This window comes from Silurus meridionalis, chromosome 4 (genome assembly GCF_014805685.1).
Source record: "Silurus meridionalis isolate SWU-2019-XX chromosome 4, ASM1480568v1, whole genome shotgun sequence".
NCBI lineage: Eukaryota > Metazoa > Chordata > Actinopteri > Siluriformes > Siluridae > Silurus > Silurus meridionalis.
In genome coordinates, this window is record NC_060887.1 from 8,551,486 (window position 1) to 8,579,019 (window position 27,534).

The window sequence follows — 27,534 nt, forward strand, 5'->3', positions numbered from 1 at the left end:
ACTAAACTGCAACAAAACTTACATGTGATCACACCACTGTAGAGATCTGTAGTGTTCTATTTAACGACAAAGAGAATGTTTGTCATTCGCTTGTTTTATTGAGTTACAGCAGACTGTTTTAAAGAAAGAGCAAGCATGATTCTTGATACCCAATACAGTATTCCTGATACATGTCTGAACATGAGAAGAGTGGCAGGAGGGATGAGAATACACTGAGCTAACTGAAAGCAGACCACAGCGGAGACGGTGAAATGGAACTATGTCTTATACGCAGAAAGGAAAAAAATGCAATTCTTCTGTAAAATTAATATTGCGACGACGAACTACAAATAAGCGTCTTGTGCATCGCTGCATTGATTTCGATTCGGATTCGATGGGTTGTGTGCAGGCGATGCTTCTGTGGTCCAAATCAAGTCCGTATTTTCACTTTAGTATGAGGATTGAGATCAAAACGAGCACCGCTTGTCTTTATCCACTTCAAATGTTAAGTGCCTCCAGTGACCAGGCTTATCAGCAGGTCAACCGGTTTACTGTCCTTTTCACAAGGAGAAAGCCGAACGGTCCATCAGGAGCGTTAAGCGAAATGGCTTGGGGACGTCTACAGTTTTAGAAATGTAACAAAACTCATCTTCAGAAAATTTTTTTTACAAATCTGTCAAAAACATATTTACATGGGCTCTTCTGCTAAAAAATAACAAAAAAAATATCCTCAAACACCTAAGTAGTAATAGTAGCATAGCAGTCTGACTTTGGCACTCCATGGTCAGTGCTCACACACACTCTCAGTCCTTCTATCGCTCTGATGAGCTCAGAGTCCAGGCATGAGATCATTGGTTCCAAGTATGTCAACGCAATTATATTCCTTCCCACAGGGTTACTCATAGCAGCCTTTGTCTCTGTCCTGCAATGAAAAACAAACACACGTCACAGTTTTAACAGAGGTACTACGTGGCCATGATGATGATGATGATTTAGATCACTTGGATGGTAAATACATACACACATTACAGGAATATAGAATCATGTTCATAGCAGCTCTGACTAATTGCTTTACATCCTTAATTCACCTAATTGCTGGTCAGGTTGAGGATCAAATGGAATGAATGACCCGAATGATTATAGGTTCCTTTTCCTCTCAAGGTTTCTTCCTAAAAAATCGTCTGAAGGAGTTTTTCTGCACCACTGTTGCCACTGGTTTGCTTACTAGAGATTCATTTATAGAACAAAATAAAATATATTCAATAAAATAAATGTAACACACACCAATCAGTCCATTTACTCAGATCAGACATAACATTATGACCACCTGACTAATATTATCAATATTGCCAAAACACTCGTGACCCTTCGAGCATCAACAGCATGAATGTTTTCAGCAGTTCTTCAGCAGAACACTATTGATAGATACTGACCACTGCAGACCAGAAACATCCCACAAGAGCTCAGTCGTCTAGACGCCACAATCTGGTCCTCGCCGAAATCCGTACGCTCACCCATTTTTCCTGCTTCTAACACGTCGACTTTGAGGACAAAATGTTAATTTGCTGCCTAATAATATCCAACCCACTAACAGGTGCCATGATGAAGAGATAATCAGTGTTCTTCACTTCACCACTCATAATGTTCTGCCTGATCGGTGTATGTCTCATGAATGCTGTGGTGCTACTCTTTCCCACATCCCAGCAGCTGCTGCACTACACACATGAAACAAGGACACCGTGTGAGAAAGACAGTTTTTTTTACTATAAACGTAAGATTTTCGATAGGCAACCTTTCCAGAATCCAAAAACTGAGAAAACTGAGCACAACCAAATACTAGCACAACACTTGCACTTCACATCCCTCGGTCAAGCAGAACATGATGTTGAGAACGCTGCAGCTCAAAGATTAAACGTTACCTGCTAAACACTTTCTGCCTTTTCAACGAGGGCTAAAAAAAAATCAGCAGACAATTCAAGTAAAGGACAGTGGCTGTGGCCAATCAAAGGCACGCTTTTGAGTTAAATAACGTTACTTGCCACTTTTTAGTCTAGTTTGCAGTATTTTAAAGTATAACATAACCGGGTAGCACATGCATTTCAATTTGTAGCTCAGCAAAACGAATGAAATGATCGTCTGTCCGCCGCTGTGTGTACGGTTTATTATACCAAGCTGTTTAACTACCTATACACTGTTAGCTACATATGTAGTCAGCCGTCATCTCACCTACAGTCACCTGAAAGGCTGATGATTTTTCTCTGAAGTATTAAGCTGGCAAATATGTGGTGCGAGGTTAAAGGTCGATCAACACTATTCAATTCAATTCCATTGGATTCGCATAGCGCTTTAACAAAGCACAGTGTCGGAAAGGACAGTGCGAAGCAGCTTCACAGAGATAAACGTTATAAAATTGGGTGACGAAAAGTTTCGTGCCTAATGAGCGAGCTGGTGGTGTTGTGGCGAGGAAAAAAACTTGGCACAGAATGTCCATCCATTATAGTTTTATTATTGTTAAGGTGCTGTTCAGTGAAATTTCCATGCCGGTTGTAGTCCCAAGCCTGTAGCAGACTGTAGCAATTACATTCCTCGAATGCTAAATGAACTGAGGCATTGGTAATCCGAGTCCCAGATTTGAGTCATTATACAAAGAGAAATTTAATAATAAAATATGTGCATTTGAAAAAAGGTGTGAAGCAAATATTTAATGAGGCAATGTGGTTCTACTCTTCCTAAACAAACAAAAAGGAATTGGTAAATGAGTGTAACATGTGGAATCCTAAAATACAATGGAAATAGCTGACGATGCATTGCAATGCTGGACCTACCTTTCTTAGGTCATCCTGTTACTGTGTGCTCTGTGGTCAGGACTTCAAGGTCAGTGGCCATTTTTCGTGCCTCTGAGTCTCTTCTTTCATTCTCAGCAGGCATGGAAACTTTTACCCATCTCCCGCTGTCCACCGTCACCAGTCCATGTTGGTCCTTGCTCCTACTAATGTCCTGCATGTTTTGACCTAGCTTACTGGTAACCCAATTTACTATGTCCTGACTTACGAGTTTCGAGCGCTCAGCCAGCTTGTCATCATCCTCCAGGTTTAGTAGCTTTGCCTCTGGGAAATTTCGCTGTAGAACACCCTGGGTTGGTTCTGGGCTCAGCAAGGTGCTCTGCCCGTTGTGTTTTTTGTTGCTCAGATTCTCATACTGCGCCATCCAGTCCAAGGTTCCGTTTCTTAGAGCGGATCGGTTATTCTTAAACCAGCGCACGATGTCCGTGCGAGGCAGCCCTGTCTGTAGTTCCAGTTCACTGTACTCCTCCGGCGATGGCCACTGTGTCTTTGAGAAAACCTCCTTTAAAAGACTAAGAGATTTGCTGTCAATTTCAGAGCAAACAGAAGTTTGAAGAGGAAGGGGAGAAGACCTTGACCGACCTTCCTGCTCGTGTATCCCGTTCAGAGCCGTTCTGTCCAGTCTTTTAAAGCCCATGGAGTTGAGCAAGGCTAGCTCAAGGCTGTCTCTTAGAGCACGGCGCTCCGTGAACCAGCCATCAATCTCAGTTTGGGAAATCTTAGTGTCATTTGCAAGGTTTTCGATCTCAGTCTGTGAAGGAAAGCTTGTCCTCTTAAAACACTCCTCGAGCATTTTCATTTGCTCGGAGGATTTTCCCTTTACCCATTCCAGAAGCGGAAACTTAGTGGCCACAGGTTTCTGAGGCTGGTTTTCCTTTAGTGGAAGGTCGGCCCTTAATGGCAATACGGTCTTATGGTTTCCAAGACGCTGATCGCTAAACCACTTTTTAATTTCTCCCCAGGAAAGGCCAGTCACCTCTATAAGGCGATACACTTCTTCATCATCGGGAAACTGGCACTGAGTATAGCTGGCTATCAGCTCTTTAATCTGACCTGGTGTTTTTTTGCAATCTAAAGAAAAACTGGGTGTAGGAGACGTCGATTTATTAGTAGTCTGAACTGTTTGTATTATTGAAGGCCTCTTTACCTCTGGTGAAGCAACCGGGGACATGAGGGGCCTCTTAACAGCCTGTGTGGCTTGATTTGAAACTGTTAGTGCAAGCGGACCAGAAGCTGCATTGGACCCGTTAGTGACTGGTGTCAACACCAAGGCGGACTGTCCAAGAACTTGGCAAGGGACAGTCTGTATAAAGGATTGAGAGGCTTTTGTGGATTGGGTCAACTGGGCAGGTAAGACAGTGAATGCTTGTTGAACAGGCTGAATTGTTCCATTGAACATTTTCTTACGCGCTTCTTCAACCTCCTCTGGAGACCAGCTGATGCCTTGCTTTAGCCGTTGAGTTGTAAACCATACTTTGATTTGTTCTTCTGGGTGTTTCGAAGCTGCAGTGAGCCATGAGAGCTCAGCTTGCGTGGGATATGGAAACTTATTAAAGGAAGTAATGAGAGTTAGGTTTCCGTCTAGGGACGTATTGTATTTCAATGTGTTTAGAGGTACAGCAATTTTTGGCACTAAACTGTAGTTAGGTGGCCGCTGCAAGGACGGCATTATGTGCGAGAGACCGTCTTTGAGTGTTGCATCTGGGATTATTACTGTTCCATTCACATTCACTGCAGTGATCTGTTTTTTGGATAACTCTGGGGTAAGCTTGTCTATTTGACAGTCTCCCAGAGTGCGTTTGCAATCAGTTTTTGGTTTCTTCAGAGCCATGGATTTGCTTGACGGGGAAAGGTCCTCTGCTGATTGAGGACTCCGAACATCATAAATAGCGGCACAGTTGGAACCTTCAATCGTCTGTTCCAGGACGGTCTGATTGTTCAGTTTTATCCTCTTAAACTTGAAATTGCTCTCTCCAGGATGGAATTTTTCGTTGTGTTCAGTCAGGGTGTCAAACTTTTTCGTGTTGAAGTTGCAGACAGCACAGAGATACAAAGGGTTAAGGATGACATTAGGATGGTTGGAATCGACATGTTCTTTGAATTCATTAAGGTTCTGTGTGGAGAAAGTACAATATTTGCACTCATAGCCTCCCTGCACCTTTTTCTGTGGGCGAATTTCTGCCTCTGATTTTTCTGGATCATTTATCGATGGTATACTGCGTACAACGTTATTTTTCTCAGTCCAGTTCTCACTGGCAGGAACACACGATCCATTCTCCACTGCACTGTCCGCACCGTCATCTGTATCCTGGTCCATCAAGTCATTTGGCCGAATCATACAAGGCGTGGTAGATTTCCTTCGACTGGCCATGACCTACTGTGGAACTGTGCAACCTTGATGAGGGACTGTTAGTAAATGCTGAACGAGGATCTTCTGACGTCATGAGACTTCATCGCTGGCCATACGATCTAAATGAATGCAAAAGAAGAAAACAATGCATCTTGAATACAACAGCTTTATATATTTATTTAGCCAATATCATGTTTAGACATTATCAGTTTTCAATGAACAATTATAAAGCATATATATATATATATATATATATATATATATATATATATATATATATATATATATATATATATATATATTAGTTCTCAATTTCATTAAATCATCTATCTAATGTGATTGTGTAAGTGATTCCACTGTAACATGTGAAGCCAGTCACCATGTCTGTCGACAGACACCACCTCCTAACAAACCTGTGTTGTTTCGCAATTGTTCACTTGCACAGTGGAGCTATTATCTCAGGCTTAATTACACATTTCCTGCTGGACACTTTTCTTTTACAGAAAACAATTGGCTCACAAAGAAAAAGCAAACAACTAAAACAAAAAACTGAAGTAAACAAAACCACACCAGTCTACTTTATCTGAAGGTATTAGGGGTTTGAAGGTACACACGCTTTGGTTCGTATCTCGGTTTTTAAGTCACAGTTCGGTTTAATTTCGGGGGAAGAAACGCGAAACATAAAATTGCTAGACGCCTTTTATTAACGCTGTTTATTATTAACATTTGTGAACACGAACAGTTTGTTTTTTCCAAACAATTCGAAATAAAACGCCGTTTGGGTAATACAGTGTGTGTGTGTGTGTGTGTGTGTGTGTGTGTTTTACATTTAATATTAAAGATATTTTGTACTTAACTGTTCTACTTATTTCAGTATTCTTTAACAAATGCCTTCATTTAAGAAACACACAAGATATTTATTCATTTATTCATTCCATTTATTTATTCATAAGTGAATTTATTCCGTTCATCCTTCATTCATTCATTCGCTCCCTCGATATGCGGAATTGTCAGGAATTTCTCCTTTTAAGAGAAAGCTGTACCTAAAAACGTAAAATGGTGCCGATGACAGGAAATGGAAATCTTTTTCTTTTAGTTCACGTTACTGCGCGGCTGGAGAAAGGGCAGTACTCAGTACTCGAGCTGCAGAGACGTTCTTGATTCGTAGCGGGTTGGTTCTGTCAGAGTCCGAGCAGGACTTCATAAAAAATTGAGGCAGGCCTTATTTTCATGTTGTAGTTATAGCAACTGCTTTAAGAGAGTGACATGCACTTGTGATACATCACAGCAGCGAATTAAGAAGCCTTTAATTAGGGTGGAAATAGATGCAATTGCCTGAGGTAGGAAATATCTTCTCTCATGTCTGATTGGTTATCTTGTGTTAATCTTCCTCAGGCTTGCACTGACCTCAGTGTCTCAGTACAGTGGAGAGTGATGAAATATGCATGAGCTACAGTCCTCTCGTATCTCAACCTCAACTAACTCCAGCAAAACCAACCAGGAGCACGTAAGGGGTACCAGTGCTCCTTATTTATTTAAGGTAGTAAATAAACATGAACTTATACAAGACATTTATTTTATCAGAGGATTTTTGTCGTAGTTTATACATAGAGCTCCAAAAAATCCACCCTGGGTCATATGAATTGTTCTTCACAAAATCGGTATGCAATATAACATTTCATTTGGTCTCAGCATGAAATAAATTTTTTTTTTATCTAAATATTTGGTACCTCCAGATATTAATCAAATGTACATAAGGGGGCTTCGGATGCTGCAGTTTTAAAATAACGTCCTCCTTTCCTGTCACACAGGGAAGAACAAAAATAATACTTGGAATTAATCACAAAATCTCGACACGAGTGCAAACTGTGTGCACAAGAGCAGGCATACGTCTCGCTGTACTGTAACACTGCTTCCTCTCCACTGCCTCTTTTAATACGCGTATTTGACAAGCGGTTGAATGAAACGTGACTGAGACGTATGTTATGCAGAGGTGGCAGGGAGCACCAGGGAGAGGAAGATGAGCATTGTGTGCCTTTCCGCTGGCTGAGCTGCATCCTTCCATGGGAGGACGTAACTGTGTTAGTGCTGTGTGAGGAGGCGGAGACAGCGTCTTGTTAATACTGTGCAGTGCAGCAGGGAAAGGGGCTGAATGTGGGATTGAGGCAGAATTAATTTAAATCTCATCAGATGGGGCCTAGAAACCCTGCAGCACTGCACGGAAACTTGCTTCAGATGCAGAGCTGCTCAAACAAGAAGACAGAACTGTACAAGTTTGTTAGAGTTTTCATGCTTGGGCTATAGAGTGAAATGTCTTCCAAAGTGGCAGATGCGCAGGTTTTAATGACGTCACAGTTCTAACTCAGAAGGTGTGACAAAGCTCGAAGGACATGCTCTGTGAAATACTTGAAATTTAACCTGAACCCTTAAACTTTAAATATGAACTTTTTATGTAGACAGCCTTCAGAAGTTTAAGTCTGCCCAGGTTTCCATTTTTTTGGGGGGTTATGGTGAGACCAGGCTTGTAAAAAAAAACAAAACAAGAGAGGCCTCCTGGGTTGCCATGGAAACGGCCCTAGGCACGAGGGTGGGAGGGTTTTTTTCTCACCAGAGGTCCAGATGAGGATCCGCATTATTCCGCATTCCTATTTTTGGCCGAGGCAATTTTTGCGGGTTAAAATCCACACAGAGCAGATGTATATACACCATTTACACAGTCCAGAAACTCCTTATCCACAGACCTGCACCGACCTGCTACCAGACCTGCTGCTGATATTAGTTAGAAGCAAACAAATCACCTACCAAAAAAACTGATCCAACCCCATTCTTTGGCCGCATGCTTCAGCATCCCGTCATGAGCCTGACCATCTGTTGAGCTTTACCAAAAATTGCGGTATGAACCACGTATAAACATGCGCTGGGCAATCAAACTAACGTGTGCAGAAAATTTAAAGCATGTATTTAGTCACAGCCATGGTTTAGATGTCATTTTGCAACAGCCCTTTCTGATACACAAATACCACCTCCATAGCGCCATCCTATGGTCATATCACCTCATCCCAAGTAACAACATACAACATGTGCAATCATTTCAGCTGTTCCAAGCCGTTACTTCTAATAATCCTAAAAAATTATTTTTATTTAACCCGAGCATCCACACATTAAACACCTTTAACAACAGAACCATTATCTGTGATACTACAAAACGAGCAGGTCCTACTATATCACACTGAATCAGATCACAGTCATTTCTGCTCCCTTTCTGCTGTAGTGGATGGTCACACATGGAAGACTACACATCCCGAACAGCTTACACACTGCATACGCTGCATCACATCCTTGCTTCGGGGGATAATCTCACCTGGATACAAGCAGACTTGTCCCTAAGAACTGCTGCTGTAATCATAAACACTTTATCCCGAGAGTCTTATTCACAATCTGCTCACACTGAATTTCTATTCGACACACTCAGCACACTCAGATCTTTACTCTGTTACAGCTGTGTACTGTAATGATTCATAATCACACGATTCATCGTCACCCAGGGGTATTTATATATATTTATATAATATAATATATGCTGCATAAACTATAAACAATTATAAATCTTACTCCCAGTGCATGACTCAGAAGAATAGAGGGTTCCTCTGAGTGTGGTTTGTCTCAAGGGATCTCCATGATGCCATTTCTGTTGTTGCCACTGTCACATCTGACTTGCTCGCTTGAGATCTGAAATTTTGGGAAAACTGCTTTATGACCATGCCTACTATGGATGTGCATCTCCACAACAAACGCCGATGTGATTCGCATTTTCATGAACAGCTGACTTTTTTTTTTTGCCAATTGGGCAGCATGACCCATTTAAAGCTTTTCACATTGAAAATGAAATAAATCAGACAGGAGGTACTTTTTCTTTATTAAAGAGCAATACTAAATATACAGGAGAAAATAAGGCAGGTCTCTTAAAATAAACAAGTCATTTGTTTCCTTTTTAGAGAATTTTTTTTTTTTATTGCTGAAGTTGCAGACAGGAATATCTGTGAAAACTAAACCCATAAATAAAAATCGAAAACTACATTTCAAAATAGAAAAAAAAAAGCTAACACACTGTAAGGCAGTGGCGGGTGGTCAGGGCCAGGAAAGTCTTCTCTGCTGTCCTAAACACTATCAGAAGCACTGACCTACATTTACAATCTAAATTCTAATATTTGTCCCATAAAATTGTATTCATTTATTCCCAAGTTTATTCTCTTCATTGTTCAGTGTTTCTCTTGGCTACACTGCTTCCAGTACGTGTATGTGCATGTTAGATTTTTTGTCCAATCAGATTTCAGCCTCTATGTGCTGCCATGTCAGTCTAATCTGCCCAGGGCCTTCAAATTCAGTAGTGCTGGCCTTTTTACCATAGTCTTTATTAGCAAAGGGTCTGTTCCTTTAACCAATCAGATTTCATATTCGTCTCACAGGGCAGCTAGCTGGCCCAGAATAGCGTCAGCATTTTTTTTAGCATCAGCATTTTTCCGTCCTCTGATTAGTTGGTCAGAGGGAAACTGTTACAGCAAACTTCGACTGGCAAAACACGTGTGTAGCTCTGCACACATTAATACATCTGAGTTAGACTTTTTTACACCTACGGAGGAAGAGAAATTGATTTGGTCTCAGACATACAGTGAGGAAAATTAGTATTTGAACACCCTGCTATTTTGTTTTCTTTATGTTTTAGTGTGAAATGATCCCATTTCCACCACACACAAAAAAAAGTTTGCCTTATCCCAACTTTTTTTTTCTGGCAATTCCATTTTTTTTTTGCAATTCAGACTTTTTTTCTTGCAGTTGCGACTTTATTTTCTTCATCTGTCTTGTTCCGTCTCCTCCAGAGCTGATTGTTAAACAGGGTTCTCTCCAGAGATCGGAGGCTTAGTTTAATACCATGTGATTCTATTGACTGTATTGACTGTAATTTTTTTTTAATCGAGTTACTCGATGAATCGTATCAGCCCTAAAATTAAATAATTTTAGGGCTGATACGATTCATCGAGTAACTCGATTAAAAAAAATTCAACGTTGGATGTTTACAAGAAATAAAGTTGCAAAGGCAGAATTGGGCAGAAACACGCTTCCAAACGACACAGGAGATGCTGCAGAATGAAAAATGGAGGAACGGAGAGAAAACAGCGAGGGACGAGGAGAAGATTTAGGACAAAGAAAACGGTAGAAAGTGTGGTTACCGTTTTTAAACTAATTTGAAATAGATTTTTATATTTTTATTTATGAACTTTAAAAAATATATTTTTGTATTTGCATTTTGATGTAATATGACAATTAAATAGGTTTAGTTTTCACAGATATTCCTGTATGCAATTTCAGCAATAAAAATTTACATTTGTAACATTTTAACAAATGTTAATGGAAACAAATTAATGGTTTATTTTAAGAACGCTGTCTTATTTTCTCTTGTTTATTTAGTGTTGTTCTTTAATCGATGAAATAATCGATAGAATATTGGATTAGTAAAATAGTTGCAGCCCTGCTTCACTCCACAATCACAGAAGGAAGCAGCAGTGAAGGACAAAGTGCAGTACTGTACCTAAGTAACTGTACTAAAATGCTTAACTGCTAAATTCAGAGCCCAGTAAAAAGCCCCTCCTTTTATATTTTTACTTGAGTAAATGTACAAAGGTGCCTACGTTGGAATGAAAAGTGAAAGTGTGATGTATGAGAACTCTCTCTGAATAATTGATGCAATTCAATGTTCTATTCTCCTGCACATCAGACCTTTTTTAGGAGAGACACACACAATGAGAGAAGTCTTACTCCACACACACTCAGCAGAACCGACCGCGGGGTTACGCTTGTGCTCTCAACACCGCTTCTTTTTCTAATGCATTTTACATATTCACTTCAAAGTAGCGAGGAACGGCATGCAGTGGTGTAAAAAAAAAAAAAGAAAAAAGAACAATGTCATGCATTAAAATGTAGTGCAGGAAACAAGTACAGATTCGTAAAAAAGATACAAATCCATGGTTACTGTGCACCACTATGGACTGTAGTGGAATTAATTGCACATTTGATCCTCTTGTTTCTCATACTCTGTACCTGATAGTGATTAGATACATCAGCTGTACTACAGAAGTTCTAGATGTTATTAATGAATATTAATAATGATTAGAGGTCGCTCCTGTGTATCTCTGACTCGTAGGTCACCTCACTCAACACAGCCTGCACAGCAGATGGGCAGAAAAAAGGCACAGGAAGGCACTTATTTTTAAATGGAAATAAAACACCAAGAAGTTCACAGTGGAAATACGTTGATGTGTGTTGCATAGACAGCAGGGAATAGAGCAGTACAACACAGTCGCTTCAGAGAGGTTCCACTCCTACACAATGTGAGTTAAAGGAGCACTAAAGACAAATCAAATGTTTACAAATCATGTTTAAATAATCCTCACTCAGCTTACACGTGTTAAGGTTGTTTCTGAATTGAGCCCGATGCTGAAATCACTGCTCTTGTTTGCACTACAGATCCAGACATGTACGTTGTCACTCTCTCTTTGTCCTGCTCAGGGCTTAGAAGACCACAGTGGTATTCATCTTCACTGTCATCCAACTGTGAGGCTGAGTCACAGCATCGAAACCCTTGAATCATACCACGTCCACATATTTATATCTCTCATGTCTTAGAAACTACACTAAAAGGCTATAAGCAGGACAAATGTCGAACGTAAAGCAAAATAAAGACCATCATCTGTCAGATTACAGGCTGGTGTGTTTTATTTATTTCTCCAGTATGTCTCTATTTAAAAGTACATATAGAACCACACAAGACTTCTTCCTTGGATTTGTTTAAATAACTTGTCCTATCCCAATAATATGAGAGCATGAGAAAACGTGTGTTTAACAAATAAGCCTATAAAAACACATCACACAAAACTCAAGGAACAGGTTCTAGTGGTGGCACAAAGCAGGTACGTAGTGTGAGAAGGTCAGTAATGTACCTGAGTGACTGATACAGAAAACATCCAATTGCAGGACTCGGAGGGGGAAAGAAGGAAATCACAACCAGATGTCTGAGCATAGAGAATGGTCTTCTGTGTTTCTGGCCAGCGCGCCGATGCCGTCATAATGTAAAATTTCCTGTGACCGGGAAATGACTGAATGAACAGGACTGAATGAAAGATTAGACTTGTTTTTAAAAAAATATCTACCATTTTACACATATCGAATACGTCACTGTGCATGTGATATAAATGTGCTATAAATGCTCTATTAATTATTTGATGTTTCCAGAGTCATCGTATCCTGCTGTATCTATATGACCGTGCGGTATTTTTTTTAGAGCAGTGGATTTGATCTTACAACACGAGACACATCTTGCCATGACTTGTACAGTGCTTTTCAAAGAGGTTTGAACTTTGAAAGATAATCATCAAACAGGGTCCGTTTTGAGTTTGATTAAAGTTTAATTCTAACCTTAAAGTGTAAAATCCAACATGCCTGTGCTTTTCTGCTTTTCTCTAACTCTGCCATGTTAATCTGTATTCTATGTGACTCTCAGGACAACCCTCGTCTCCGTAGTGTTGTGATACGTCATGTTCACGTAGCGGTAGTGGTGCTGAGAGGACGTATATATACAGTATATATATTTTTTATATTTCTAAATTACAAAAGTATAGAGCATCTACTAATAATTATATTTATAAATACATAGTTTTTTATTCAAATCTGTTATACAAATGCCAGAACACTCTTTAAAAGTGGATGCTTCGCACCGTTAACCTTTATGCCGATGCACCGATGCGACTCGATGAATCTTACCATCACTAATGTGTGTGTATTGTACTGACACCAAGCGGCTTCGTTCCAGAAAACACCGCCAAAGAATAATTTAATTGGGAGCAAGATCCTGCTAGACGTGACATATACCTGTTTATTCGCAGCTGTTTAACCAGCATGGTGTCAGTGAGACCACTCTTGAGTTAACACACCTGCTCGAACACACATCTTGACACTACCCAGATTTGGCATTGTAAATGGGGGTTGATATGAAAGGTGTGTACCTATACACCGAGTGTGAGCCTGTAGTGTTGAGCAAATGCTTTTAAATAAGACAGTCGGAGAACGACCTCCTCTCGGAACAGGGTCTGTGATCTAGAACAGGTCCAGAAGGTTTTTGCTTCTCCGCTGCTGTTCTTCTACTGTAAGCCCACATTTACGTGTTTAAGATTTAGTGTCCTACATCTACACATTTACAGTTCATCAAAATACTCCAAGTTTAGAGATTTTTTCTTCTTTTTATTACACACTTTCATACAAAATTTTCTAATGCAATACATTAAAAGTACGTGACATTCTTGCACTTTCCAGCAGGTCATCACTTCCCTCTCTTTCCATGGAGTTGACAGAGAACATAATCGCAATGAGCAGTTCGTAAAACACTATTATGTTATTTCCCCATGTAGTAAGTCTTTATAATTTGCCATAACTGTGTGTTGTTGGGGGTTCAAATAAAAGCTATTGTAACTGTAGCCTGAGGTCAGAAAGGCTGGAAATCAATCAAAGTCAACAAAAGGCATAACGTCTTTATAAAACAGGACTGCTTGAGGTATCGCATCGCACTGAGAACCGACATCAAAATCACACAGTGGAAACTGCCGGCCTCATGCAGAACTATAGGCAGAAGCTGGTGCTATGTGCACATCAGGAAAAACATGACTGGCATTCACAAGCTTCTGTCTGCGGCCTGGTTACAAAAAATAAAATAAAAAACGAATACAAGAAGACATAAAGAATATATACTGGTCCTGTACTGACTAAGTGTTGTGCTTTGGCAAAATACTCTGCTCACCCAAGTACACTGAGCAGAGAAGTATTTTACAGTCAAAGGCATTAATCCAAACAACAAGCCAGAGAACAAGTATCACTGATAGTAATATTACATATTTTATGAAGAATGGTAGTAAGCGCTCTGCCTGTTTGACTCCTCTGGGCTTAAAATGACCTTGTAATTAAGCTGTATTCATTTTAAGTCCGAAGAAATGGCTCGTGAGCATTTGGATTGTAAATATTTCCATAAAAATTTGAAAAAACCCAAAGATACATTGAATCCAGTCGTCATCTGCTAACAGTACATCTGTACACATGGTCTTACCCCCTAACGAGACATGATCTAAAGGCTGATTAAACAAAAAAGACACACCGTTCACCATCATGAAAAAACAGCGTGCTGGAGCTTCAATGTAAATTGCTCGCTTCGAACTCCCACGTCATTTTGCTCACGTGACGGGAAAGAATGAATGAAAACGGCTACAATGCGCCAAACTGTCGACTCTTGACCATCTGTTTTTTTTTCCTTTCTCTTAAAATATGCAATTGAAGATCAATTATCATAATGAAGACATCGAATCTGGCAGCGAACAGAACGACAACAGATGCCTTAATAATATGCTTAGTAGCAGCGCACACGCCTTGGATATAAATGAAGATCTCTTTGGGAAAACAAATATTTTTGTTTGGGGGAAAAAACAAATATATTGCCAACAGCAATCAACTGATACATCGAACAAATATTTGCCTTATTACCATGAATAAACTGCTCCCACTTCTCCACGGCATAAGGGTATTAAAATCTAATCTACAGTATAAAGACACTACAACGTGAGGAATAACTAAAGCGAGCGTTTCACAGGAAATAGGCAGGAACATTTATTTAAAATGGTGAAAACTGCAACGTAACTTATGATGATATTTACACCTGAATCCCTTTTGGTCTCAGTGTTTAATATCACTGTAACAATCAACAACAAAATCCTTAAGTACATATTTGTATGATATGAATATGTTACAAATAATGTTTTACATGTTTATAGATGTATCATATAATGTTATAAATATGTTATGAATTTATTATATATATGAATTTATTTTTTTATAAATGGTTGGATTAAGGTGCTGTTTTGATACACAGTTACACATCAAAGATGCTCATCAGAAACAAACTACACAGTCTACTATTAGGAAAAAGTGTTCCTACTTAACGACAACAAAAATCACAGACAGACCACAGAACCAGTGCTAAACAACTGCTCCTTAGAACCAGTAGAAAGTGAGAAGGTCCAGGAAGGGAAGATATCAGGGGACACCAGAAGCATTAGGAGACTGTATAAAGAGAAATACTCCCAGATCGCCGGTTGTGTATTCGTACCTAATACAACATTATAACGTAACCGCAAGCAACACAAACACAATACTACATAAAATGTTTTGTTACATTCATGTTAGATGAAACGCTGCAGCTCTAAAGTGGGATGCCGTGTTATTCCACAAACTCCAAAAACATCAACCATCAATTTGACACCTACCATAAAATGTTCAACGCATGCTGGATGAGAACTTGTTGCTCTCCTTTATGTCCATGACATGAACACGTCAGCGGGCAGGAGTGAATAATATCTTCTAGAGTGAACCCTAATGGCTGAAGTAATCAAACTTTCTTTGCAGAGATGAACACAGCAGTAGAATATTTAGAAACTTCAGTAGCGATTAATTATAAATTAAGTCAGACAAGAAGACACCCTCACGATAAACCTTTCCATTCAGTGAAGTCATCACGACCAGCAAGCAGAGAAAACACAGCTCTGAAAGGAGCCCGGCCCACGGCTATGACATCATCGCCTCTGCTCGCTTAGTCACCGACGGCCTGGGCAGCAAAACCGCCTCCTCAGTGACGTCAGCACTCTAGCACCGACGCAGGCAGCCATTTTGAATCCAGCCAGTCACCTGGCACAAAAAGCATTTGGTGCCAGAGCTAGTGAAGCTGAATCAGAGTCTAATGTTTAGATATTTATATAGGACGAAGAAGCAGCCATACTTTTTAAATCTTGATTTTTGGATCACTGTTAAAAAAGTTTTCCTACAAAAATCTAAAAACTCCACACAGAACTTTGACTTGTGTTTGCTGACCTCCAGGCCTATTTATAGTCTATAGCTTAAATCAAATATACACACGGTAACCTTCATAAATCACCTGGATCGAGACTACGCCAAAATGACTGCTTTCCATGCTCATGCATCAAACCAGCATTCGTGCAGCAACATAAACTTAATACTGAATTTACACCCAAACCGCGCCAATATCACAGGGGGAAATCCCTAAACTTCATGATCACTTTGCTGTGCAGGATATGTTATACTCAGTAAAATCCACGATGTTTCTCTGTTTCACGGCTGTGATTCTCTCAAGGCCAGAAAGCCCCTTTAAATTCCAGCCACAGAGCTCTGAACTTCCACCAAGAGTGTTTAAGAGCTGATTCGATCTTAAAGATAACACTTATCATCATCATCATCATCATCAGGCTGCACTTCTAATAATCATCCTCCACACTCTTTTCTGTGCCTTAAGTATAGTTTTCCCATGTAGACATGTCCATGTGCCTAAACTCTGACACGACTCAATCCTCAACATCTGTACTATTTTCCTCAGCATCTGGAGGATTTGCGCTTTAAAAAAAAACAGGTCATAAAACACTCCCAAACCTTATAACCTATACGACGTTTAACGTATGGACCGATTTCACCTCAGAATGATGTCCAGAGCATCATCCAGTCATCTGATCAGACCAAAGAGCATCATCATCATCATCATCATCATCCTTGTGTAAAATGATGCGCTTAAAGGAAAAATAATGCTCTGAACAGAGGGATGAAGTTCGTGGTGGAGAAGAGAAGAGAAGAGAAGAGAAGAGAAGAGAAGAGAAGAGAAGAGAAGAGTTGAACGCAGTGCTGCAGTGAGTGCTGGAGGGGAGAAGAGGCGTCACCTGCCTACATCACGGCCAAATCACAGGAGCGCCACAGCCATTCCTCAAGTACTCCTGAGATGTTTACTCGGTTCCTGCGCGTCAGGAAACACGAGCCGGTGACGGAATAAAGCCGGACTCGGACACCTGCTACTAAACCGGCGAACCGGGAGCCCGAGGAGCTCCAGCGTGAACGCCATGTCGACATCGGGAGCCATATTCTGCTGTTTATCTCGACGGAGGAGTGAAGACCTCCCTCTTTCTGTCTCTCTCCCTCTCTCTTTCCCTCTATCTAAACGGCTTTCAGCTAGCGTTTATATCCCAGGCTGGACACGTTCATATGTAAATCTGCCTTTACCGGGACAGGAGCGCGAGCTTCTTGCTGTTGTTGTTATTATTTTCCCGTTACACACAAACACACACACACACACACACACACACTTTGTACAATATGGACCAGGCGAACAAAGTTCAAACGATAAGTTAGGACGTTATACGGAGCAGGAGTTACGCGTTAGGCCACGGCGCTGGTCGTCCGCTCGGCTACTAGTTAGCAAACGCATAGAGAGCAGTACGAACTTTTTTTTCGGTTCGGTTTCGCTCAGTTTGAGTCTCCTGCTTGAAATACCTGCCGATTTCGGTCGTGTTCCTTACCCGTCCAGGGCGCAGAGCAAGCCGCGAGGCGACCGCAGACATCCGCGAGCGCGCTGCTTCCCCCCGGTGCTGCGTGAATTCAGGGGGCTGGAGCGGAAAAACCTACAGATCCTCCACCGAACCCTATAGACAACAGCCGAAAAAAAAAGAAAAATGCGCGAGCGAGTCAGGGGGGGTGCGACGCCAAATGCCACGTGATCGCGTACGTCACAGGCCGCGTTTGCAGGCAGACACACGCTGGAAGAAGCGCCTCCATGCCGCCGTGTGCAGGAGCGTGAGCATGGAGCAGGAGCAGGAGGGAAAGTTTCAACAGGAAGAAGTTACTGAAAGAAAGCCTGCACAGAGAGAGAGAGAGAGAGGGAGAGAGAAAGAGGACAGTGGGAGAGGCCCGGGGCCCGTCCTGTCTCCCAACTACACTTACAGAGTCAGAGTTATAGTTTAATGTAGATTATACACTGATCTTTCTCTCTCTCTCTCTCTCTCTCTCTCTCTCTCTCTCTCTCTCTATCTATCTGTCTTTCTATCTCTATATTTCTCTCTGTCACCTTTACACCACTGTTAAAATGTAAAAATGACCAAGAAATGTTGTACAAATATCAATTGAATAATAAACAAACAAACAGCGAAATAAATACACAATCACTCTGTGCAAAGGTCTCTCTCTCTCTTTCTCTCTCTCTCTCTTTCTCTCTCTCTCTCTCTCTCTCTCTCTCTCTCTTCCACTCTCACTTTCTATTCACCAGTTTACATTAAATACTTTTAGCTCTGGAATCAAACCCTGGACTCTGTTTACATATAACTGCAGAGCCGGTTAGCTATAGTGAATAAATGATTAAACATAGGCCCATTCTCTTTATTGTAACAGGATTTCATAAAGTAAATAAAAGTAAGAGTTGGTTATACACAATCCATGGTGTGAAGCCATTATCATTCATTCAACATTAGAACCAGTATACTACACTATAACCATTACATAGTCTTTACAACCCTGCATTGTGTTGTAATAAGCAGTAATAGTGAGCAGGCTTTGGGTGAATATGTGCACCAGGTAGAGCCGCTGAAAAGTACAGGAGTCTACAGACCTGCTGCTCTTTTAGTGCTGTAGTTCTTGTTGCCCTCTACTGGATATTTCTCGAAGTGGAGCAAGACCTTTTAATTTGATTATTAGTTCAACTGAAGTTTCTTCAACAAATGGTTTTGCAACTGGCTGGTGTAAACATAACAGGGGAACTCTTCTAGACTCTTCCAGATGTTTATATTCCTCAAGAAACCATAGGACACATATAAGTATTCATTTTGCTATCTGAATCGTCATATTCCTCTCGATTCACTTTTATTATGTTTATAAGAAGAAACTTTGTGAGAAACCAAATCTAAAAAGGGAACCCATCTTCATCTGGGTGACACATAATATCTATTCATTATAGTTATGTCATTGTTATATTGTAATGTAAATCATTACACCCATAAGCCATTCTAGCAAACTGTTCAGCAGATCAGCGGTTCAAATTAGTGACACAGAGTTCAAGTCAAGGCTGAAAACATTTATTTAGTCAAATCTTTTATCAGTCGGTTTTTCAAAGTTAAAGAAGAAGATCTGGAGGGAACATGTATATAGAGTGTTTGGTGAACTGGGATATTTGTATGCTGTCGTCCCCTCACTCTCACACGTTCACTCAGGTTTGTTGACGGTGGTGTGGTGGGTCGTCTCTTATCCCAGAGACCCCTCATGTCTGTGTTACCTTCTGGCTCCTTTTTAGTTATGCTGTAATAGCGAGTCTTGCCGGAGTCCCAACTACACAGTGTCACAGTAGAATTCATTTACTGGCCTTGATTGAAAAGTTTTTTTGTTAATAAATAGAGTGCTTTATTCATCCCAGAGGGAAATTCACTAAAAGATCAAATACAATTTTATTTGTCACACACACATTCATACAGAGTATAAAATGCTTGTTACGACTGTCCAACGTATAAACATGTAAATAGAAGAATTATATTATATTATCCTAATTATACGTATATTAAACATATGAAGTAAACTATAAAGTGTAAAAAATGTAAAAAAATAATGAAATATGTTGAACTTTGAATGGTAATTATTAAAATAATAATAATAATAATAAGAAGAAGAAGAAGAAGAAGAAGAAGAAACTTTTGGTTTAATTAAGTAATCCATTTATCATTATAAGATTATATATGATCAGCATTTTTTGAGTGTGAAGAACCTGTTTTGACCCTGTCGTGTGATGGAATGGCTTTATGAGTGTTAAAGGTTCATCACTGAACCATACATCATGACACAGCATTATTTAATAACATTCATTAAAAACAAAGAGTGTATGTTTCAATTATGTGTACCTGTGGAAGTAAATGGGAGTAAATACAATAAATTCGTTATACAGAGACTTAATGCAGCACTGCTGATTTATAATAGTGAACGTGAAATTACATTATTAAATCAAGTCACAATTGTACCATGTATGTGAGTGAATTTATTTCAGCCGTTGATTATGCACTGGATATGATTGTTAAACGCAGGTGTAAATTTCATGTGGGGAGAACCTTTAATATTGATTGGCTCCCATAGGCTGGTCCAAGTCTCCCAGGAAACAAAGCTATTGAGGGTAGACTTTGCCCTGCATGTAGCTTTTATGGAACAGAGCTGCAGTGAAGCCGAGAGTGAAAGGTAAGAGACCTGAATTAGGCTAAACAGCTACATAATAGCAAAAACGTCTATTAAACTGGGATCATTAACATGCCTAAATCAAATAATAAGACTAATTCTTCATCTCTGGCTTTTTTAAACAGGCCTTAATTAAATGCTGTGACTATCAGAATGATCGTATGGTTAACATACGTTATTAGATTCTGTTAAGTGGATTTTTCGTATTTAATTTAATTATATAGAATCTGATCTGGTTCCCACTGTATATTACTAAAATATTAAATCGTATGAAAAAAAGGCCAGATCCATACTTCGATGCTGAACAGAAATCTAATGAATGAAATTAACAGAAACTGGTGAATGGGTTCAGTGTGTGCTTGTGCGTGCGTGCGTGTGTGTGTGTGTGTGTGTGTGTGTGTGTGTGTTATCAACAAATCACTCATATTCCTCTTTCCATTCTTCTTTATTTAGTTAAATAAACTGTTCTCAGGTTCCCATTATTAAGAGCTCCTTGAATACTTAGACTCACATGGAGAGACCAGAGATGGTTAACGGCGATCAGCTTCCCCCTCCTTACAACCCCACGTGCCCCCAACCCTATGCCCAAGAAGCCAGGAATGCTGGGGAAGCTGGAATTTCTACAGTCACTCAATGTAGTAATAATGTAGGAACATCAGACGTCCTGCCCCCGGAATACACACAGTGCTTTGAGGATGTGAACTGCTTCTCTGAAGCTTCTGTCAGACGAGGTGGGTTTATAGGAATAGAGTTAATACATTTATACACTGTACATTTTCACTACAGCAGTTCACATTAGATTCCAAAAGAGTTTCCAGTAGTGGGTGAAGATGTTTGGGCCTATAAAATCAATATAGTCCCAAAAAAAATGAAAACATACTAGTTAGATGTGTTCAACATTTAAGTCTATAACTTTCTTATATATGTAGGCTCAGCCCTGTAAATAGATTTTCCATTGTCACCCTCATTAGTGATTTGTGATTATTTCCAGGTTTCATCAAGAAAGTGTACCTCACCCTCATGATTCAGCTGCTGATAACAGTTGGAATTATCTGTGCATTTCTTTATTGGTGTGTAAAAATTTGTTCATAATAATAATTTAATTGCTCCTAATAACAAAATATTACTCACAAAGTATTCCAAATGTACCATTCTCATGGCTTTTAATATTAGCCATTCTGACTCCCAGGTCTAATGACTTGAATATGATTCTCTAGTTATTCTTATTATTGTTTTTGTCCACTTTTGCTAGGAATACGTTGAAAATCTGGGTTATACGCACCAGCTGGTTTTCCTACGCCATGATGTAAGTTTTCTGCATTGCATAAGTGTTTATGGGTTTGCCGATAAAGAATCATACATACTATTGACACCAGGCTGTAATGATTATCACAATAATACAGAGAGCTGTAAACTGGACCATGTCTAAGGTTGTTCTGTACTGTCTTGTGTATGGTTTAATTTGGCTACAGATTGTATTGTATCTTAGCCGTTTTATATATGTAGCAAAACAAAAATGTATAGTTTGCCAGTTCTAGCCAGTCAGTTCTCCCTCCTACAGGTTCCAATGAAAGTCATATTGTGTGTATATATGTGTGTGTGTGTGTGTGTGTGTGTGTGTGTGTGTGTGTGTGTGTGTGTGTGTGTGTGTGTGTGTGTGTTTATATGTGTGTGCATTCCAATAGGGGGGCAACACTATTTCTTGTCATTGTACTCTCCTGCTGTGGCGATGTGCGAAGAAAGGTTCCCCTGAACTTCTTCTTTCTTGGGTTGTTTGTAAGTAAACGTCAGCCTGCTGCTCCCTGTTTTAAAAAAAACACTAATTTCACATAGGGTATTGTGTTTTTTAACTAATCTATTTCTTAACAGACTGTTGCAGAGGGGATGCTACTTGGATCCATTACTGTGTAAGTAAGATGTTCATATATTATATGGAAATCCAGAAATCAGAAATCAGAAATAGCTTTATTACCAAGTATGTTTACACACACAAGGAAGGTGACAGGAGCTTCCAGTGCAGGAGAAAGTACAGACATAATATAACAAAACATACTTAATTAATGCACTATATACAGAAGTAGAAAATTTTTTAAATGAAGGTACAAATGTGTTATTTACAAGTGTGCAGTTTACAAATGTACCATTTGGATTCTATGTATAAATGTGTCATTGATGTACAATGTGTCGTTATGAATATTTTAATTGTTCAGGTTCAGTATAGCCTGTGGGAACATTTTTTTTGTGCCTGGCTGTTCTGGTGGATGGAGCTCTGTAGCACTGACCAGAAGGCAACAGTTCTAAGAGAGAGTGGGCTGGGTGTGTGGGGTCCAACGTGTTTTTCTTAGCCCTTTTCTCCACTCTGGATGATTGGGCAGTGGGGCACCTATAATCCTTTCAGCAGTCCTGACCATCCATTGTAACCTCTTGATGTCTGATTTGGTAGCTGAATAATCCATAACTCTGCTTTCAACAATAAGAGCTATTCTTATTTCATCTTCCCCCAAAAACCTACTATAAAATAGATAACACTTTATAACACTTATATCTCAGTGGATAGCTCTGTATGAGTACGAGTAGTTCTTTATTATCACTTATCGTAACTATCAAGTACTGCTAGTAAATTACTCAATAATGTAGTAAGAGTTCACTGTTTATCAAGCAGTTATTATTAAACTCTGAGCATATATTTCTTCTTGTGAAAATATTGTATTTTTATATATCTTGTATTTTTACCCGCATAACTACCAAGTATTTTATTATCATAATAACTACTGATTAATAACTGATCGAATCAAAATATTAACAGCCAACAGCCTTTCCTTTCTCAAGCAGATTTCCTGTAGCTTTAACTATTCCAGTGCCTCAGTATCTAACATTTTGCTGTCTACAGGAGTAAAAAATGGTCTGTAAATTTGAGTATATTCTTCTTCTTCTTCTTCTTCTTCTTCTTCTTCTTCTTATTATTATTATTATTATTATTATTATCTTTCCTCAGAGGAACACAGGGTGGGTCAGTTGTTAAGAGTAAGAGACAGAAATGGACAACAAAATTCTTCAAATGTTTCATTAAATATCCATTAATTTATTAATACTAATTAATTAAAATATGCTTGTTTATAATTAGTTTATTGTTAATCTGATTCTAGTTTATAACATGTTTAATGTTCATATATCTAAATATATGCAAAGTAGTTTTATTAATTAATTTAATAAGTTTTTTATTAATCAGAGTCTCTGAACAATGAGATATAAATAATGAGATGTAAATAAAATGTAGCTTGAATATATATATATATATATATATATATATATATATATATATATATATATATATAAAAATATACACATTTACATTCTCATTATTTATATCTCATTGTTCAGAGACACACAATTGTATAGGATGTCTTTGGATGTGGTAGCATTGTGGTAGAACTAGGAAACCCAAACCTGTTCCAGCATGACAGTGTCCTTGTGCATAAAGCCAGCTCCATGAAGATATGCTTTACATGGGTTGAAGTGGAGATTTCTTGAGCAGCCTGCCATAGAGATCTGACTTCAACCCTACTGAACACCTTTGGGATGAATTGGAATCCTGACTGCACCCCAGCAATCCTCACATCACTGTCAAAACGTGTCTATTGGCTGCTACATCTATAGCTTTATATACACACACACACACACACACACACACACACACACACACACACACACACACACACAGAGCATGTAGAGCATTTATGAAAACAATGCAAAGTAATAAACATTTTCAGGGAATTTATTACACAAGTAATACATTCCCTGAATATTACTAAGCCTTGTTCCCCAGATTGTTGCCTTGGTTCTGACCTGTTTTGACGCTTGTTTTTACCTTACTTAGGTCTCCTATAGTCTCTCACATGAGTGTTGCCTGTTTTTGACCACAGTCTCTCAAATTAGATTTGTTTGCTGTTGATATTAAAAGAACTGAGCTGCACTTTCATCCGCCTGCCTTTGTATTATGTGACATGAGACTCCTTTATTCAAAAAAACGTTAAATGAAAGACTCTTTACATAACCATTGAGTTTAGCGATGATTACACAGTTCTCCTTTTTACAACATAAAGTGTAGATGATGTCCAAGTCCCTGTGTAAGCTTTGGAAAAAGTGATTATTTGATTTTAATCTGGCACTACTGTACTGCTTTTGTAGAAATGTAATTAACACCTCCTGAACATTTCAGATTGGGGAAATTCAGCAGCACTGAGGTGTAATGACCGATGTGTGACATTAATCTAGATTAATACTATGCGTTTTTTGAAACCCAATCAGAGCCTGCTGTAGGGTGTATATTATATACATACACCCTGTTAAGAGAATTCCAGTATGAAAAGTGTTGCATGTGTGTGTTTTAGGTTCTTCAGAGCAGAAGCTGTTCTGTGGGCAGTGGGAGCCACTGCCTTGGTGTCCTTTAGTCTGAGTGTATTTGCAATGCAGTCTAAGGTGGGTCACATGGCAATATATGTAAAAAATTATTATTTACATACTCAATAGGTACCTTAAAGAAATCTCCCCCTTTTGCATTTATAAGCCAGTTACACATATATTCCTGCCTTTATTATAATGTATAATGTCACTATTTTCCCCAAACCTGCTGCACATGTCAATTCTGTCCATTTCTGTTATGAGAAAAGAAAACAATATATCTCTTTTTATTAGACATTTTTTAAAGCTGGTATAAGGTATAAGGAAATGGACTGATCTTGGGAGAGATAAATAGTTTTAAGTAAAATAAAAAATACAAATTCCATGGACAGACACACACATCACTGCGTTTGGTATGTGCTATTGATACAGTATATTATTAGTGTGCAAATATGTTGTTGCCACAACTAGGCTGTGATTATTAAGCTACACAATTCAAGACAAAAAAACGAAACATGATAAACCACTTTCTTTCATTCCAAACACAATGATATACACAGAGTCTTGGGAGAACTGAGGGCTGAAGACAATCTTCTTACAGTCACTTGAACCTGTTTTTATGATACAGTCACATGCAGGACATTTCAAAGCTAAATTTGGAGTTAAAGTGGCGAATGTTGTGCATTTGATTACCAGTGGTGGACATTAAGGAAGTAAAAATAATTTGTTTCTCTACTTAAGTAGCTTTTTGCTGTACTTTATTGAAACATTTCCATTTGAAGAGACTTCACTACATTTCAGTCAAATATATGATAAAAATCATTTATGAGTGGGTAAAAACGTATACTGTTCAAGCACGCAGCAAGCCACCAATCAGGGTGGAGCGTGCGCTCTGTTTAAACTTGTTTTGATTGCTGCTTGGTGTGTATCTATTTATCATGAACATACAGTTCAGCGTCAGTTGAGCAGCAAACAGAACATTTTGAGAAGAATAAATGTTGGAATAAACTCCAGACTCGAACGTTTTAGTCATTGAAAAGAAGGTTTTGGGCTCATGATAATTTTAATAGATATCAATCAGTGTTTGACTTATTAATATCATTTTATTAATAGATCGGTGCGTTAAGAGTAACAGAGTCTTTTCAAATAAAATCATGTGACAAAAATAATAATAGGAACATTATAGCCATAATAAATCAGAGTACCTTGGACACTTAAGTACATTTGAAGGCAAATACAATTGCACTTTTATTCAAGTGGAAGTTTAAAGAGTGCACTTTCACCGGAGTCACATTTTACCTACTGTAAATGGTTTGTGTATTTTGTAAGGTGTTGTTAAATAACTACTGAGTAAAGTCTGCAGTCATGTGGGACAGTGAATATTAAAAAGCACAATAGTTGGAATAGTTTTTTTTATTTTTATTATTTGTTTTATGGAGACTAATATATACAGTACAGAGTTCATGACTGAATGATATTTTGCACGTTAAAGTTGAATGTACCTATAAAAATTGTTTCAACATCTACAAACTCTGTTGCTTACAGTGGGACTTTACGACTGTAAGTGGAAGCATTTGGGTCCTGTGCTGGACTCTATTCTCGTTTGGATTACTCTGTGCTATTATGAGGTCCCAGGTAAACGATATGACCGACACGGAACATGAATGATCAGCTTTTAGTATTTTATTTTATTTCATGGGTTATTTTTCTGTACTTTTAACAGTTTCTGTACATTGCTTATGCATCATTGGGGACATTGGTCTTCTCTATAGTAAGTAACTCTTACAAAGTTAACACAGAATAATGTTTGTCATACATTACTATGTTCAGCCATATAGGCATGTAGTAACTATTGTAATTACTAACACAAATCTCTCACATCTCTGATTCTCTTTTGTAGTACCTGGTGATGGATACACAGCTAATGCTGGGCGGGAAACACAAATACACCATTAGTGCAGAGGAATACATTTTTGCTTCATTGAACCTCTACCTAGACATTGTAACAATTTTCTTATTGATACTTCAGATGATCGGGCTCTGCCGTTAACGCAAACAATAATCAACCAAAGTGAACATTTATCAAAATCCCTGCAGTCTTCATCCACTATTAAATTCTGCAGTACTGCGAAAAAACTTAATATTTATACATTACATCAATTCACACAGTGATTCTGGACACACATGCTACTTTGTAACTCAGGGACTTTTATTGCTGCATGATAAACAAATATATGACTTAAATAATTGAATGTGTAACATTTAGGAACATATCAATCACACACAGCATATAGATTACAGAAAACAAACTAATCACACGAATAAACCTGTTATATGGATTCAATGTTATTTGCCAGAAATGTTGAAGTCTCAAATTCTAGTTGTTATAGTATGGACAAGTGGTAGCTCAGGGGTAAGATTTTGACCGTTTTACCAGAAGGTTGTGAGTTCAAATCCTAATAATGCCAATCTCATTATGTTGCTCTAAAGGGTGCAGTGATCTTGCTGCCTCCAGGTTGAAGAATGTGGGCTTCGTGTGCATGTTCCTATCATTTCACAAGTGTGTATTCATGGTGCTCTATGACAGAGAGGTTTCAATGAGGGTTGTGTTCCTTCTTTTTGTCCTGGGTAGGCTCCAGACCCACCATGGCCAGGATATGGCCCAGGAGTGGGCCACGGATTCACACATGAGTGATGTCCTAACAGAGCCTCTTAATACCATCTTTATGATGCCATGGCTATAAAAACCATCAATATTATTTAGAAACACAATAAAACAGAGCACTGCATCACAGACAGGTATCTCATGCAGCCGGAATAAATGCCATTACA

General features: G+C 38.9%; 2 protein-coding genes across 4 annotated transcripts; one reads left to right on the forward strand and one right to left on the reverse strand.

The window, feature by feature from the left end:
• Positions 1–76: 76 nt before the first annotated feature.
• Positions 77–18,020, reverse strand: zhx2a (zinc fingers and homeoboxes 2a). Of its 3 annotated transcripts, none has more exons than XM_046848533.1 (3): positions 17,619–18,020; positions 2,805–5,291; positions 77–901 (listed from the first exon to the last, which is right to left on the reverse strand). In XM_046848533.1, exon 2 carries the CDS (start codon positions 5,191–5,193, stop codon positions 2,815–2,817), a length of 2,379 nt encoding a protein of 792 aa, XP_046704489.1. In that variant the 5' UTR covers positions 5,194–5,291; positions 17,619–18,020; the 3' UTR covers positions 77–901; positions 2,805–2,814. The 3 variants fall into 3 exon arrangements, with proteins under 3 accessions (XP_046704489.1, XP_046704490.1, XP_046704491.1); XM_046848534.1 differs by having other exon boundaries at positions 17,593–18,020; XM_046848535.1 differs by lacking the exon at positions 17,619–18,020 and adding an exon at positions 15,531–15,784.
• Positions 18,021–20,247: 2,227 nt separating this feature from the next.
• On the forward strand, positions 20,248–27,046 carry zgc:110410 (uncharacterized protein LOC553618 homolog). The gene is made up of 10 exons (XM_046847872.1): positions 20,248–20,304; positions 20,755–21,032; positions 21,293–21,371; positions 21,554–21,607; positions 21,987–22,077; positions 22,171–22,208; positions 24,693–24,780; positions 26,248–26,337; positions 26,426–26,473; positions 26,603–27,046. Exons 2-10 carry the CDS (start codon positions 20,813–20,815, stop codon positions 26,750–26,752), a joined length of 858 nt encoding a protein of 285 aa, XP_046703828.1. The 5' UTR covers positions 20,248–20,304; positions 20,755–20,812; the 3' UTR covers positions 26,753–27,046.
• Positions 27,047–27,534: the final 488 nt, after the last annotated feature.

What these genes read in the sequence shown, in the direction of transcription:
- zhx2a (XM_046848533.1), bottom strand. Translation starts at nt 5,193, where the DNA reads ATGGCCAGTCGAAGGAAATCTACCACGCCTTGTATGATTCGGCCAAAT.
- zgc:110410 (XM_046847872.1), top strand. Translation starts at nt 20,813, where the DNA reads ATGGAGAGACCAGAGATGGTTAACGGCGATCAGCTTCCCCCTCCTTAC. An exon ending in TGGTTTTCCTACGCCATGAT is followed by an intron (nt 21,608 to 21,986) that starts GTAAGTTTTCTG and finishes GCATTCCAATAG; the next exon opens with GGGGGCAACACTATTTCTTG. An exon ending in TATTTGCAATGCAGTCTAAG is followed by an intron (nt 24,781 to 26,247) that starts GTGGGTCACATG and finishes TGTTGCTTACAG; the next exon opens with TGGGACTTTACGACTGTAAG.